The sequence below is a fragment of the Meleagris gallopavo genome, chromosome 6 (genome assembly GCF_000146605.3).
Source record: "Meleagris gallopavo isolate NT-WF06-2002-E0010 breed Aviagen turkey brand Nicholas breeding stock chromosome 6, Turkey_5.1, whole genome shotgun sequence".
NCBI classification, from domain to species: Eukaryota; Metazoa; Chordata; class Aves; order Galliformes; family Phasianidae; genus Meleagris; species Meleagris gallopavo.
Window position 1 is genome coordinate 11,750,993 of NC_015016.2, and position 14,978 is coordinate 11,765,970.

The following is a 14,978-nucleotide window of genomic DNA, read 5'->3' on the forward strand; positions in this document are numbered from 1 at the left end:
CAGATTTACACTTTTATGCTGATTCTGAGAATAGCCTCAAAAAGGGTCTGGTGATGAAACTGTTTTTATGTTACAGTAATTAACAGAATGCATTTGCTGTGAAAAAAGAATCCAGAGACACAGAAAGGGGTACAATTAAACATTCTCTTTATTGGGGCCTTGCTCCGAAATGGCACACATGATAAATCTGGTTTTTGCACAATGCCCATTGGTGCTGCTAATGAGAAGACCCACTGCCACATTTTACACTTTTATTTGGATTTAGATCAACAACACAGATAAGATACTTTGGTCAAACACAAGAACAGGTTGCTGTGCCACTCTTTCCTGGCTGCAATAAACATTGTAATGTGGAAAAAAATGCTGGTTCTCCTGGAACACCAAATGTGAATCTTGGATTGGCACACACAGCTAATAAATACATCGTATGCACTTAGTACTTTAAAACAGAATTGCACATGCAAGATGTAACCAGGCTACTGATCACCTTCACCACTGTCCCCATACTTTTTATGTCTATGCTCTTTGCTTGCCTTTTTCACAGCAAGAAAGTCTGTAATTTGCTGCTCTACTCAGTATGTCAGTGGTTAGACTGGTGGATGTGACACATATAGAGAAGGTTACATTGAAGTCCTTCCTGCCACAATTGGCACCTCCTCTACGGAACAAATTGCCACAGAATGCAGCATAGGTAGCGATGGCGACACACCCAGGTGAGTTGAGGGCTGCCTACAAGCCCACGAGGAGAGGTTCTTACCAAGCAAAGGTATAGCAGAGGGACTGGCGCAAATGCAGTTCTTACAATATCAAGAGTCAATACCACAACCACACAAATAATGACATATCAATAATATATTGTACAAGCTTATACAGCAACACATGTTGATTTGCAACATTGTACAGTTTAAATCTAAAGTGCACAGCCTCAATCTGAGGTGACAAAACAGTACTATCAATATAATAAAGGCAACACAATTACAGACACTATTTCCTCTTACTTCACGTCCTCATGATATTACGTTGAATTAATACTTAATTTATTTTAGATTAAATTAAAAGCACATCTCACATTGCACTTTTTATTTTCTTTTCAAGTATGTTAGAGCCAGCAAAACAATATTGCTTTACAAACACAAGTTGGCCATGTAGGCAAAGTTAAAACCAAAACTTTTGTAGGGTTATAAATAGACAGACCTGAGCCCCGTAATTCCTACCGACACTTCCAGCTGTTGAAGGGGAAAAGAGGATAAACATCAGCTGCCTTCTCAGAGTCACTGCTAATAGTGAGGAATGGGGCAGCAATGAGTTCTGCAGGAGTCATGCCCATGGCTTCTAAGGCTGGTGAGGGTTTGCATGGGCTGTTCTAGGCAGATGTGGCCTAAGCTCATTCATTTGCTGCCATTTCAAAAGTTGTAGCAAAGGACATAGTCCAGTACTGGGAGAACCTTTGACAACGCAGTTTGTTACTTAACCTCAAACAACCTCAAACAACCTCCAACACTGCCATCTGGATTACGGTCATCTTTAGTTTAGGCCTTGTCCTGCAGACCTGTACATCCGTAAGAAGCCTCTCCCCTCTTAACGAAGCTTTCTTTCGGAAGCATTCCAGGCAATTCATATTCTGTACAGTTTTGTACTGCTCAGAGCAGAAATGGTTATGAGGTAAGCACTATTCAGACATGTGACTTTTTGGATAGGCTTTTTTTTTTACCCCAGGACAAAGAAACCATCCAAATACAACCTTATTTCAGTCTTGGTTAGCACTGTAGATTGATTGTGCGTCTGCTTAGTTAGGCCAAGTGGGAAACATAATTAGGAATAATAGCATCCTATTGTGGTACTGTAATTGATCTTATTAAGTGGTTTTAAGAGCTGCAGTACTCTTGAGGTTTTTCAGTAATCAACCCTGGAGACCTACAATCCATGTGACATGGAGAAATGAGGTATGGGTACCTCTTCAGAATGTATGTGGGCTTATGATTTAAAATAAGCAGTAATAAATACTTGAGGCACCTCCATCAAAAGAAAAAGAATTCTGGTTAATTTTCAGCTTCTGTCCTTGCAGTTTTATAACCCATATAAAACAAAAATATATATTTTACAAAATAGGGTTTTTATATATATATATATATATATTTCCTTTTGTAAAACTATACCTATTTAAATACATTTGAAATACTGCTATAGGTAAATTAGAAACTCTGTTCTAATACTACGAAAAAGGCAAAATACTTCCACTTTTAAACAAACGGCTTATATACTCTGTTTCTCATTACCCTCTCCTTATTCTCTTAAGTTGATTTTGTCACCATTTTGGGCAAATTTGGCATCATTTGGTCTGACTGCTTTTAATTTAAAGTAGTCCCCATGTTAAAATTTGGGATAAAATTTTAAACATCTTCTGTTCTTCCTCATTTGTTTCAATGCAGCTTTTTGTGAAACTAATTATTAACGAGGTATTCTAAAACTCAGGAAAGGACTTTGAAGGAGCCATGATTTTTTGATTTTAAACTGTACTCTACTCCAACGCCACAATATAGAAATAGATTTACTTTGGAACAAACTACAAATACATTCGCACAGTTTGTGACAACTTAATTGTCTACTTAGAGGTCCAGGAACAGCCTTTCACACCCGGTTATTATAAATCTTGTCCCAGGCGCTCTATTTCATCAATCAGGAAATCAATGTCCTGATGAGTTGCTGCTGGGTTTGAGATGACCATCCGGAAGAAGTTCACTTTGTCTCCCAGAGGCTGATAGCTCACCATGGTCGTCCCATATTCCATCATCCTTGCTTTTATCACAGGTGCCACCTGCAGTGGTGTTCAACAAGAAGCAGGGGATGATGATGATGATGATTACTATTACTATTATTATAACTAAAAAGCAGAGGCTTTTTGTGTTTGTTTGTTTGTTTGTTTGTTTTTGTAAGGATGAAGAGATGTAAGAAGCTGTTAAGGTGAAAATCAGTCCAGTATTGATAAAGCAGTTAACCTCCATTAAGGAATTAAATGGCTAAGGAATAAATGGCTCATTTGAAATATACTGGGTTTACCCAGTTTCTTTGTCCTGCTCTTTAAATCACTGGGGAATCTCCCCCCTACTTTCTCAGTTTTGCTCACAGGCAATTAGCACACGGTAACTGGTTCTTGTGGTGCTCAAATCAAGTTGCAATTGTTTTCCATCTTCTTTTCGTATGGCAAAGTGCATACATATTGCAGCATCTGTGGGGCTCACTCATTGCTGTTTACATTAACCTCAGTGAATATACACAGGGTTCCAGTAAGAACTCCAGAGAAGAGGCCAGCTCAAGAATACTGAACTTGGAGGCCAGAGTGAAGTGGTGCCAGACTAACCTGCAGCAAGGTGACCATGGAAGTGTCATCTGCCAGAATACAGCCAGCTGACCAGACCCCATCCCTGAAGATCATTTCTGGGCCTGCCTGCCTGTAAGGTCTTTGCTGCTCAGTGCATGACTCCCTAGGGATGCTGCTTACCTTCATGAGGCGGCTCATCCTTTCTTCGCTGTCTTCCACGCTGCGCAAGCTGGGAGGTATGTACCAGAAGCAGACGTTTGTGTGCTGAGGCTAAGCACAGAATAACAGTGGTTTACACTGTAAGAAATGCTCACAATATCTCAATTGCAATTAAACTCACTCCTTCTCCCCCTCTCATGCATCATATTGTGACAGCAATGAATGGTTTTCATTACTGTGGTCCACTGAGAGTCATAACTGTTATTAATGCAGAAAGAATAATTTTAGGCAATTTATTTCTAGGATGTCAGTTGCAGAAATACATCACCCAGCTATGCAAATATATTTACCCCCTCCTGAGAAGCATCTAGATTTTGTAGGTGCTGTCCCCCCAGGAGGCTGAAGGGAACACATGGATAAGGCAAGAGACTATCACAGATAATTTAGAGGTGAGGACTGTGTCATTTACTGTTATTACATGACAGCATAATACAGAATCCAGTCCTGTAAACAGCAGTCACAGGTGGTACATGAAATAGTCTAACATTTTTGTATATATAATAAAATTTATTACTGCTCTGTTTGATTCCACTAGCTTCTGTATTCATATGCATGCATAACAGCATTTTAGCTAGTTTAAGTTAATGTGGGAGTACTAAGTGAAAAGCAGAATCAGCTGACATTTTGTGTATTTTTGCAGTCTCCTAGCAGTTGCTTTCCTTGCTGTGTTTCTCTATGCTGAACATGTGAGCTACAGCAATTCTGACTGCTGTCAGTATCTCTACCAATCATCAGACTCAGTGGACCAAATTCAGTGATGATGTGCAAGGTGTGGGAAATAAACTGCATAGCAACATGTTTGGAGGAACATGATGTCACTGCTGCCACATGAGCCCAAGCAGCACCAGCCCTGCATTGCGCTGCAACCCGCATTCCTAACAGACCCTGGAATTACAAAACGACAGCTGCTTTCTACTGTTTGAAAGCTGGTTCTGACTGTGCGTGTTCTCCTTTATCCTGAGATGTCACTGTTTAGGTTCAGTGGGGTGACACTGTACAAACTGGTAAGTTATGCCTCATCCCTGGATCCTCTAAGGAAGAAGGTTATCAGCACAACAACAGGTTTTGATACAAGGGCACTGAGTGCTATTACGTGCTGTAGGTTTGACCTGCTGGTAGCGTCCCGATATCTACAGTAAGCTCAGGTTGGTAACTGGGAAAAAAGCAGTTATAGTACATACCTTTCCATCAAACACCATTTGATACCCTTCTCTGTTCTTTATTTTGTTGTATAGGTATTCTGCAAGTTCCAAGCACTTATCAATTTGTGCTTCAAATCCTGTGGTTCCCTTTAGAGAAAAGGGGAAAAAAAAGAGTGACTGTTCTGTGACCAGACACAGCGAAAGGCCCATGCAGCACTCACTAGAGTGCTCACCATGGGTCACCTCTCTGATGTCAGCGTGGACAGATTAAGGAAGCAGTTCTGTCAAGTGAAGGATGCTCTCCTGTGTGCAGCTTATGCAGGTCTTGCTACTGGCTCCCCTATTGCTAACTCTGCAAGTAAACCCTTGAGACTAGCTCAGTTCTCAGCAAAACACTGGTAACATCAATGATGAAGGTGCTCTCAGTGGTGGATTTTGCAGAGTTGCCTGGGCTGGCACAAAATTGTGTCTCCACAGGAAGATACTGAGTTCCACACATGGGGTGTTTCAGGCCATTTTCAGAAGACTTTAATCTTCGAAAGGTGATGAGATGGCTTTTTTCCAATAACATATATATTTTTAATTAAACACAAAAATGTGCTTCCTGGGACAAGCCTGATGTCTGTGGAAATGCACATTTTGTTCAAATAATGCCCCACTTCCCTGATGTTTTAACTCCTTTTATTCTAACTGACATCTCATCGAGTCAGAAGCCAAGTCTGTAAGACCCCCACAAATCCTGCTTTTTCTTCTCAGGCAGAAGTCCTAATCATCTCCCTGTGACATCACGATTGCTCCTGCAGTCACCAGCTGAGATGCCACAAATGAAGGATCCAGCTTGAAGAAGGAGGAAGGGGAACCAACAGCTGGAATAGATAAACCACTTAGGAAATACACATCCTATTTTGCAATATTAGTATTACAAGTGGGGTGTGAGAGGAGAGAAAGTACAAGGTATATTGAAAATATGGGGTTTAAAAGAAAAAATGTCTCTGAGTATTGGAGAGGTATCCTTCCTCAACCTATTCTGGCAGTGCAGAACTGACTTAAAAGCCCACGTCATTATCTCTCTGGGGACAGAGATTTTGAAAACCAAGTAGAGCTAGCACAGCCCCAGGAGAAAGGCCTAGAGTTAAAGAGAGATTTGTCTACAGCTGCCTGCAGCAAGTTAATACAGAAGCTACTGCAGCCACAGCAGCCTGCATCCTCCTCTCCAGAACCCCACACATCCAGCCATACTGCATGTCTGTCTCTGAATTGTTTGGAGAGTTTTAATGAAGCACATGAGGATCTTTCAAGGCTTTCTGGAAGTGAAAACAGTGATGTCGTCTCCTCTGAAAAATCTTGGGGCAACTTCACACACTAAGATTGAGTAAATACAGGGAAGAACTTATTTAGCAACACTGTACAAGTACAGATGAATTAATCATGAGATCTAGTGATTACATAGAGAACAGATTTTGATGAATTTTCCCCAACGCCTCCAAAAGGTGACTACATATCTCATTTGTAGTACAAAACTACATATTCCAGTCTCAATTTGCCATGCTTAATTTCTGAATGTCTTTAAAATAAAACATCTTTTTTTCCAAAAATGGACATAACAACATTCTTAGATGTATGATTTATGCTGTTAGACTCCTACAGTTACACAAAGCAAATGCTATGCAAAGCCATGGAGTTCAAGTTTCAAAATCACGAGCTCTTCTTTGAAGCTAAATTGTTAAAAGTATGAAAAAGAGAAAACAATAATATTCTTTCTTTCATGTTATATATGGAAAATTCAGGTCAGGTATTTTCTAGCATGATGACTGCAGAAGAGAAACTAGTATCTGGTGCACATTATTTTACTGCAAACAAGAATATTGCAGGAAGTCCTACCTTTGCCCTCCACATCAGCCAAAGCTTGAAGACATCAACGTGCCGCCCACATTGCAAAGCCTTGTCACCAGTGTCATAAGACAGGTCGTAGTGTTTGTCTTGTTGAAAGAGGTAGGACGCATGCATCTGATTGCAGCTCTGCATCAGTCCCTTATAGAAACCGAGATACATAAACGTCATTCTGGCACTCTACTGTTTAGAGGGTTGTGTTGGGTAAGGGGCTGCACAGCAGAAAACACAAGCACCCAAATTCATCATATTATGTGTCCAAGGGCAAGAGAAAGACTGAAAGAAAAAAGAGATACCAAACTTGGTTTGTCAGTGGCCTACATCTTTCTCGTCTCATTCAGTGCCCAGGACATGGCCCAGCAATGTGTAAGCCGCTCCCAGAGAGAGCCAAGGGTTTTTTTAAATGAACTCTGGACACTATAATTCTTAGCATCATTATGCATAAGCTCATTTTTGGATCTCACTCTTGTCGTGGTTCCTTTACCTCCTTTCCTTGCAAGGCATTTGAAGGAAATGCCTAGATCAAATGCCTCAGATCAAGCCAGTTTCTTGACTGATGTAAAGATTTTCACACCACTTTTCTAATAATTGCTTTGGTCTCTAAAATTCTGCTTGTCATTGTTTTTTTCATTTTTTTAGAGGCATTGTTCTTATCCCAGAAATCTGCAGTGCTCAGATTGGATGCTTAAATGGCAAGGAAAGCTTTGAAAAACAGCATATGGGCTTTAAAGAGCCAGCCAGAGCTGTTTCTGGGCTGGTAGACACTGTTTAGAGAGCCAGCTCTGTGGGAGGGCCAGCAGCCAACAAGGTGTAGAGCGTGACCAAGAAAAGCATTAGGTTTCTTTTTAGCTTCTTAAGTGAAATGCAGAAAGTCATGTTCTGGTTCTTACGCAGTCCTCATCAAGTTTAAGACAAACCTTGTGGCGGTTGCTAAAAGTGCAATTTCCAGCCCAGTAAGACTCAAAACTTTGCTGTTTATCATTAAGTCTAAGCTTTACATATAACTCAAAACTGAGATAGTAAAATGTGGGGGGAGATGGGGAGAAATCAGGTTTCTCTAATCTGAGCCATCTGTTCTCACCAGAGGTCAAGGATGGTACTGACTTCAACCAGGTGGGATTTGTCTCAGAGGACTGACCCAGAGGGCAAATGAAAGCCAGCTTCTCTCTTCTTAAGCACAACCACTTTGTGTACAATCTGTTGTACAGCTGTTAGCAAAACAGCAACCAGCTTTTTGATAGCTGATCTACTAAGTAGTGGTTGTATAGCAGCTGTCCAGTAACTGATGGTTATATGAAAATTATAGGCTTGAAGGGTAATTCAAGTTCTAGTATTCCTTCTTCCAAGTGAACTTAGTCCTCCCTTTTTATTTTCCATGCGCCCAAAGGTGGATATATGGATCAGAGCAGGATTGAAATATCTATCATAAAAGTCTAGGAAGTGTAATGAAGCCCCACTTATGGATGAAATATCATACTGCATTCATACCACAGCATTCACCCTAAGAGGATGGGATTTTGCTTACAGCTGTTTTACACCACACAGAAACCAGCAGGGTTACACAGCTATGCACCTGCAACTTCACTACAGGCATTCTGAATGCAAAGCCACAACACTGTAAAGATATTGCCATTAATTAGATCTGTCTTTTCTGGTAGACGGCTGCTTTAATTCCCTTTTACACTCACAGCCCTCAGCCTTTGAGTAGAGAGCTGTTTCTCACTTTCTTTTATAACTCTCACTGCATTAGCAATTATTAGCTATGACACACGTATGAAGAAAACATCCAGGACTGTCAGAAGCAAAATGTCAGACAGGACCAGAGCAGCAAGGATTTTGGGACGTACCTCTTCCCTCACTAGCAGGGCTGAACACTGCAGTGGGACTCCCATCATCTTGTGAGGGTTCCAGGTCACCGAGTTGGCCCTGTGACAGAAAACCACATGAAGCTCAGACACTGTTCCATTGCAGTGAAACGATGGAGACATTTAGTAATGGTCAGAATAATAACGAACAAGGAGCAAAGCTCACCTTCTTCTTTTGTTTGAGGAAGCAAAGCTAGAGTAATCTCGGCTGAGAGTAAGAAAGCAATGCCTTCCTCAGAGACCTAGCTCTGGATTGTTTTTGGATGGCCATTTTGGCAACTTATCACAGGATAACTGCTCTATCCACTACACTTAATTAGTATTAATCCTTCCAGAGAGTCATCTATCCTTTGTAAACACAGGGTAAACTTCTCAAGAACACTCACTTGACTGATGAACTTTCTAAAGGCATAAGGCCTTCAGAGCAAATACGCAGACAGGGAGCTGGCAAAATAGCAGATTCCCTCCCACAGATTTCAGTATCAGTAAGATTCTAGTAACTGATTCACACAGGTATTTTTGGTATTTTTGAAAATTCCTTTACATATTTCTGGGTACCTCTAAGTCTCCAACTAGCTTGGAAAACCTAGAAGTAACTTTTATCATTGTTGTGTTGGTAATTTTCACAGCTCCTTTCATTTCAGTTTGGATAATGCACACTGGAGAATCAAGTACAAAATTACCACAGCAATAAACACAGAAATAATTCAGTCTTCTACAGAGGAGTCCAAGCCCAACTCCCCTCAGGACATATGCTCTGCACAAACAGCAGTCAGCCCAGGTCTTGTGAAGAAACAGAATGCTGTCACAGTACAGACCAGAGAAGAGACATTTGGGACTGCGACAAGTGCTGCAAGGCAGACTGTCCAGTAACAACCTTTATTGTTTTAATTTTCTGTTATGCTTGACTGTCTATTTGCTAATTACTATTATTACATATGATGACTGGCTGATAGATGTATACATTTGCATCTTATTTGGCAAGCTGACAAGGATGCACAGAGCATGTGATTTTGTGTAGTGCAGTAATTTGAGTTTTGATGGTGTAAACTGCTATAAATGAGTCAACTGGCCATGTAAGCACTTAAAGGACTCAGGATGCACTTGTAGGTAACGTTTGTGTAAACAGAAGTAAGCATGTGAGAATGTGGCAGTATTTTCCTTCATAGATTTTGGGACCGTGTTATAGGTTTATGCTTGTCCTTATCATTTCCTACCAAATTGCTCTCCCTCCTTCAAAGCAAGCAACTTCAAAATGCACAGGGACACTGTGCCTTCTCCTTAGCTGTTTAAATGGGACTTCATAAGTGCTTGATGCAAAAACTGTACGTAATAGTCTTCCAGAGGCAACATCTGGCCACTTGGCTTGGCTTCATGAATACTTGGCAGCTTTTAATCAGCTCAGAGTCAGCCATCTGATTACAACATCAGAGCTAATGATTCTGAACATGCACTCAGGTCCATGAATTTCCTTTGATATGGTACTTTTTCATTTTTATCTGTGTCTATGCTGAATCAGGCAAAACTCCTTCAAGAGATCTGTAGGTAACAGTAGTGGTATAGATTTTCTTAGAAGGATTATTTACTGACAACAGCCAGATGTTAATTATCTGCCTAAAACATTCAATTTACCCTAGGGTCATTTATTTCCCCAGATTTATCCCAACTGCATCCAGAAAAATATAATAATTATCCAAAATAATTTTCATTTGTTTTTCAACAGTTTTTCTGGACTTGAGCCATCAGTATATGCTTGAAGAAACTGCTGACTGCAAGAAACAACAAAGGAAAACTGCGTGGATCCACAGATGTTTTTCTAAAGCATCTCACACTCCCCAAAATAAATGCAATCCAAGCACCTTTGTGATTTTTTTACTATGGACCATAGAGAGAAAAAAAAGCAGAAAACTCTTCCTCTGGAGATTCCAAATGGATGACATGAGAGATTCAAGGCTGGCAGAATTTGGGCCTCAGCCATCATTAAAACCAGACCAGGGTGCTCTCACTGGCCAGCCGCCACTCTGGGAAGGATGCCCAGACTGAGCAGAGCATTGATCCAGCTGCAGGCATGATTTTCTCACGTAGCTCTCACTGCTGTCCAGGCCCTGGGAGTGGGGCACCAGGCTGCATATCCTGATGGTGGTCAGACCTATCTGCTCCAGTCACATGCTGCCTTCAGGTGCTCTTCAAAATGTGCCATGCAGAGCCTACAGGGGATGGTAAGAATGGCTTTGCAGCTCCTCTGTGTTCAATATGTTTTTTTTCAGGACTGCCTGTTACCAGAAGGATGGGAATACTTGGAGCAAGAGTCCTTCATTCAATGGTCCCTTTTTACAATCAAAAAATTGTCTGAGTTGAAATGGACCTTCAAAGGTTATCTAGTCCAACTCCCCTGCAATGAACAGGGACATTTTGTTCCTTCTTGTTCCTTCCTCTCCCATGAAACACAAGTAACAGCTCCAGTTCTATTCAGATCTATAACACACCACGAAATGGAATTGTTCATAGAAATTGGATCTGTTAAGTCTCCACTAGAAGAAATCTAGTGAACTAGAAGAATCTAGTGGGACTAGAACAAGTCCCACATTTGAAATCTGGACAATCTGAAGTGCAGGAGAACAGGACTGGAAATGACAAGCTTCATTAGTTCCTGACTTGGCACATGGAGTTGGTGCTTACCAAGCACTGGAGAAATTCTGGACCTAAAGCATCTTGTTTGGAAAATTCTCCAGTGTGGGTTCAATCCGAACTTCTAATTCCCAAAGAATTCTGACAGCAATTTGTGTGGAAAACACCTTTTTCCCGAACTCTATCCTCGCAGACAACCATTCAGATTTTTCTAGTGCACTGGGTATTTGGATGTACATCCTTTTAAAGGACAATATATAAATCTGGAGTACTGGAGGCAGTCTTAACTAAAGTATATCAAATTCATAGAACCATTGCCTGCTTTCCAAATTTTGCATGTGAGATAGATACATGATAATAGGAATAGGTTGAAGAAATCATCTGTAATTTTAATCAACAATTTGATTTAGAGATAAAAAAGAGGCAGGAGGGGGTATAATTTAATCAGCTTTGGAAAATATACAAATGTGAGCAGGACTCCAAGTGCCCAGCATACTGTCTCTAGTAAGTGGCCTAAATAGATGCTTGGGAGAATATAAAACAGGGCAAGCATATGAGAACTTCCTCGAAATACTCCTCAAGCCTCATGTCACTCTGTGGCTCCCTGAAGTCCTGAATGGTTTTTGTTTGTCTTCCCCTGAAGTCACGTAAATCTTAACATTCCATGGCAAGGAGATCCATAGCACAACTGAAAGTTTCTGGGCAAGTTTCTGTGAGTTTAAGTGCAGCCTTTTCAGATGCCAAGCTACGCTGCTATCATTTATGTTCAGCTGTGTACATGTAATGTTGATGGGCTCAAGACTGCCAATGCGTATATCCAGACATAATTAGCACAGCTGGGAGGTGGCATTCCTTCCAGAAGTGATGGAGCAGTGGCTGGTGACTACCCTAACACTGTCCCAGCTGCAGGTGCACCCATCCACCTTTTATACTGAGACCTCAGCAGGCAAACCCTCCAACATTCATGACAGAGAAATACAATTGCTACTTCATTTTGGACAGGGAATTAGAGGATGCTGTAGAAACCACTCTGGACTCAAGAATGTATGTTGGAAGGAATAAAAATGCAAACAAGAAATGTCTGCTGCTTGCACTACAAAGCACAGTGCTACCACACTGTAACACTGAACAAAGGCACAGAGCAGTGCCGCTTCAACTGGAAGGGCAGTCTGCATAATTCCTTCCCTCTGTATCCTGGAGATAACAGAGCCTGATTTTTATTTGTGTTTATAGATACTGCTATGGTAATCACAAGTGTGCTAAAATGCATTTAACAAATGTGTTTAATTAGTGCTAATAAATCATACCTTTCAACACCATTTAGCTTCCATTTGTGCTTCCTTGACATCAGCAGCCCGCCACCCCATGCTCCCTAGAAGGCAAGATACATTATCTTAATGACAGGACACCTCTGCATTTCTCCAGAATGACACCTGTGAGCAGATCTGCCTGCCTTCCCCCATTTGCTTTTGCTTACAGAGATCTAGGACAGGTAGATATTTTGTGTGGCTGCGCAGTAGTTGAAAGCAAACATGAATCCTTAAATTGGAATGAATTGGGCTGACAAAGTAATCAAAAGCATGATAGTCAGCCCTATGGAAATTCAACTACCAAGCTTTCTTGGAAAAAAAGATTTTGCAAAAATGACATAAGATCCATTCCAGGGCTGAAAGATGATCCTTCAGAAAGATTTATTAGCAAGAACCCAGATAAAGCTGAGCAAAGCAGCCAATCTGATAAATCTCTTTAGCATCTGGATTAATCTGCTGGGCAATTTGGGATGTTTACTCCAGAAAAAAAATGTAGACTTCTTATGTATTTATTTTGCAGCTGCTGCAGAAACGGAGCCAATGCACATTATGGTTCTTATGGATTTCTTGGACTAGTGATATTTAAAGATAAAACTGAAGGCCCAAAACACTCGAAATAGGTCATCCATCTTAAGCATGCCATTTACTATGAGTACTGCACAGTCACAGCTCCTGCTATGTCCTCTTGGCCTGAGCCTGTCAGAGGACTGGGAAGTCAGCACTTGGATAACAGACTTAATTACAGAAACCAAATATGATGGTTTTGTAAAAAAAAAAAAACATTCATGCTTACGTGCCTTGGAATCTGCCTCCCTCACCCACCCCCTCAAGATGATACTTACGTCCACATGCATCCAGATTTTGTATTTCTTGCAGATGTCTGCAATAGCTATGAGTGGGTCAAATGCCCCATACACTGTTGTTCCAGCTGTGGCACTCACTAGAAAAGGAACAAATCCCTACAAGAAAGCACAGAAGCATTTGGCAAAGTCACACAACAGCAGCCCTAACTCCTCCTGGGAGCTAGCATTGCTCTGATGGCTGCCTGCACAATGAGCCCACAAGTGGCTCCTAGAGGACACAGCTGCTGCATCACAGGGTTTTTTGTTAATTTAGATACTAGAGATATTACAGTTTCTACCTTAAGGTGGCAGCAAACTTCCAAACCAGTCTCCTCCGTTTATTTAAGACGCAGGAGACAGGCAAGGGCTCAAAGGAACAGTTCTGCTCCCTATCACCTACCCAAAACAAAAGGGTCTGCTCTATATAACGTCATGTAAAGCAAATCTTATCTGCAAGGCACCTCGGTGCCCAAGGACCATCTCTTGGACTCCTGTTGCTAAATGCTGTGCGTCACTGAGGAGCACACAGTCACCTGGATTTTGCACTGTGAGGCCTTGAGTATGCCGAAACTTGCATCAGTGTTTTGTTTTCAAGTCATTTTCTGTTGACTTCATAAACAATACTCAGAGTAGTAAAGGTAGAGGGTGCCAATATATATTTGTCAAACTGAGGCTTAAACAATCAGAAGTGTCTGAACTTCATTTTGCAAAAGGAAATGCAGTGTCAGGAGATCTGGGTGGAGCTTTATTGCCAAACCAACTAGCTGTATCCGTATGGTGTTTTTTCACTTTTTTGTTTTGTTGGGGGAAGCAGAAATGCAAGTAAACTTAGTAGTAACTTACTTTTTGTTTAGCCTCAAGAATTCTTCTTTCGAGGTCTGATGGAATCATTTTCCCTCTGGGAAAAAGAGGGATATTATAAATTTGGTCTTGAAATCATCTTTTGCTGTTACTTCTTCACTTAATGGTAAACCCACAAAGGAACAAAGCAACATTTTTGCCCACAGCTTATGAGGCAATAGACTCTGTCCATTAGCCTACATTTTCAGTCTGCTTACTTTTTCAACTGATCTGCATCAACACGGTGATGGCAATAGAGACGCTCATAGTCACTTCCCATTAAAGACTGAGGCAGCTCCCCGGAGCTCCCCAGTCCTGTTGGAGGTTGCAGCCCTGGGAACTGCTCCTGGTTCCAAGCAAGGGGCTCAGCCCAGGTTCCCAGGATGCTCCTGGGCTGCCAACTCCCTCTTAGCAGGCAAAAAAAATGCTGGCTGAGCTGCATGGCCCCAGCACTGCGACAGCTCCAGTGTAAGCAGCACTCTCCGTGATCTGGTCCCAGGGACGGGCTCATTTCAGGGTGACTGCTCAGAGTTACTGGTGCATTACATGTTCATGTTTGCTTGAAGCAAGATGTGAGACAAAGTAACCAGTCCAGACTCAGATGCACTGCCAAGCACTCTGCATTGGCTGCATGCCGTATTTGCAACACATTTAAAATGAACCATTTGCCTGAGATTCAGAATCAGTGGTAAAAGGCTTGAAGGCCAATTTATAAAATCTCGTAAAAGAATTAGATGCAAGGTAAAACAGAGCTGATATTGAACACTGAGGTTGCATTTCTTTGCTTTAGCCACAAGCAAGACTAGCTAAGAGGGAGTATACATAATGGTAACACAAATATGACAGCTCCCCACATTATAGGAATAAATTCATCAATGGGTCTAAGTGTTGTCCATATACATTTTTATATATATATATATATA

At 41.2% G+C, this 14,978-nt stretch overlaps 1 protein-coding gene across 1 annotated transcript; it reads right to left on the reverse strand.

The window, feature by feature from the left end:
- Window positions 1-135: 135 nt before the first annotated feature.
- GAD2 (glutamate decarboxylase 2) lies at window positions 136-14,156 on the reverse strand. The gene is made up of 8 exons (XM_010712449.1): window positions 14,059-14,156; window positions 13,216-13,332; window positions 12,371-12,435; window positions 8,418-8,496; window positions 6,562-6,711; window positions 4,720-4,827; window positions 3,500-3,589; window positions 136-2,815 (listed from the first exon to the last, which is right to left on the reverse strand). Exons 1-8 carry the CDS (start codon window positions 14,104-14,106, stop codon window positions 2,642-2,644), a joined length of 831 nt encoding a protein of 276 aa, XP_010710751.1. The 5' UTR covers window positions 14,107-14,156; the 3' UTR covers window positions 136-2,641.
- Between the last annotated feature and the right edge of the window lie 822 nt (window positions 14,157-14,978).

What these genes read in the sequence shown, in the direction of transcription:
- GAD2 (XM_010712449.1), bottom strand. Translation starts at nt 14,106, where the DNA reads ATGATTCCATCAGACCTCGAAAGAAGAATTCTTGAGGCTAAACAAAAA. An exon ending in GGCTGATGTGGAGGGCAAAG is followed by an intron (nt 4,828 to 6,561) that starts GTAGGACTTCCT and finishes TTTTCTCTAAAG; the next exon opens with GGAACCACAGGATTTGAAGC. An exon ending in AAATGGTGTTTGATGGAAAG is followed by an intron (nt 3,590 to 4,719) that starts GTATGTACTATA and finishes TTCTGTGCTTAG; the next exon opens with CCTCAGCACACAAACGTCTG.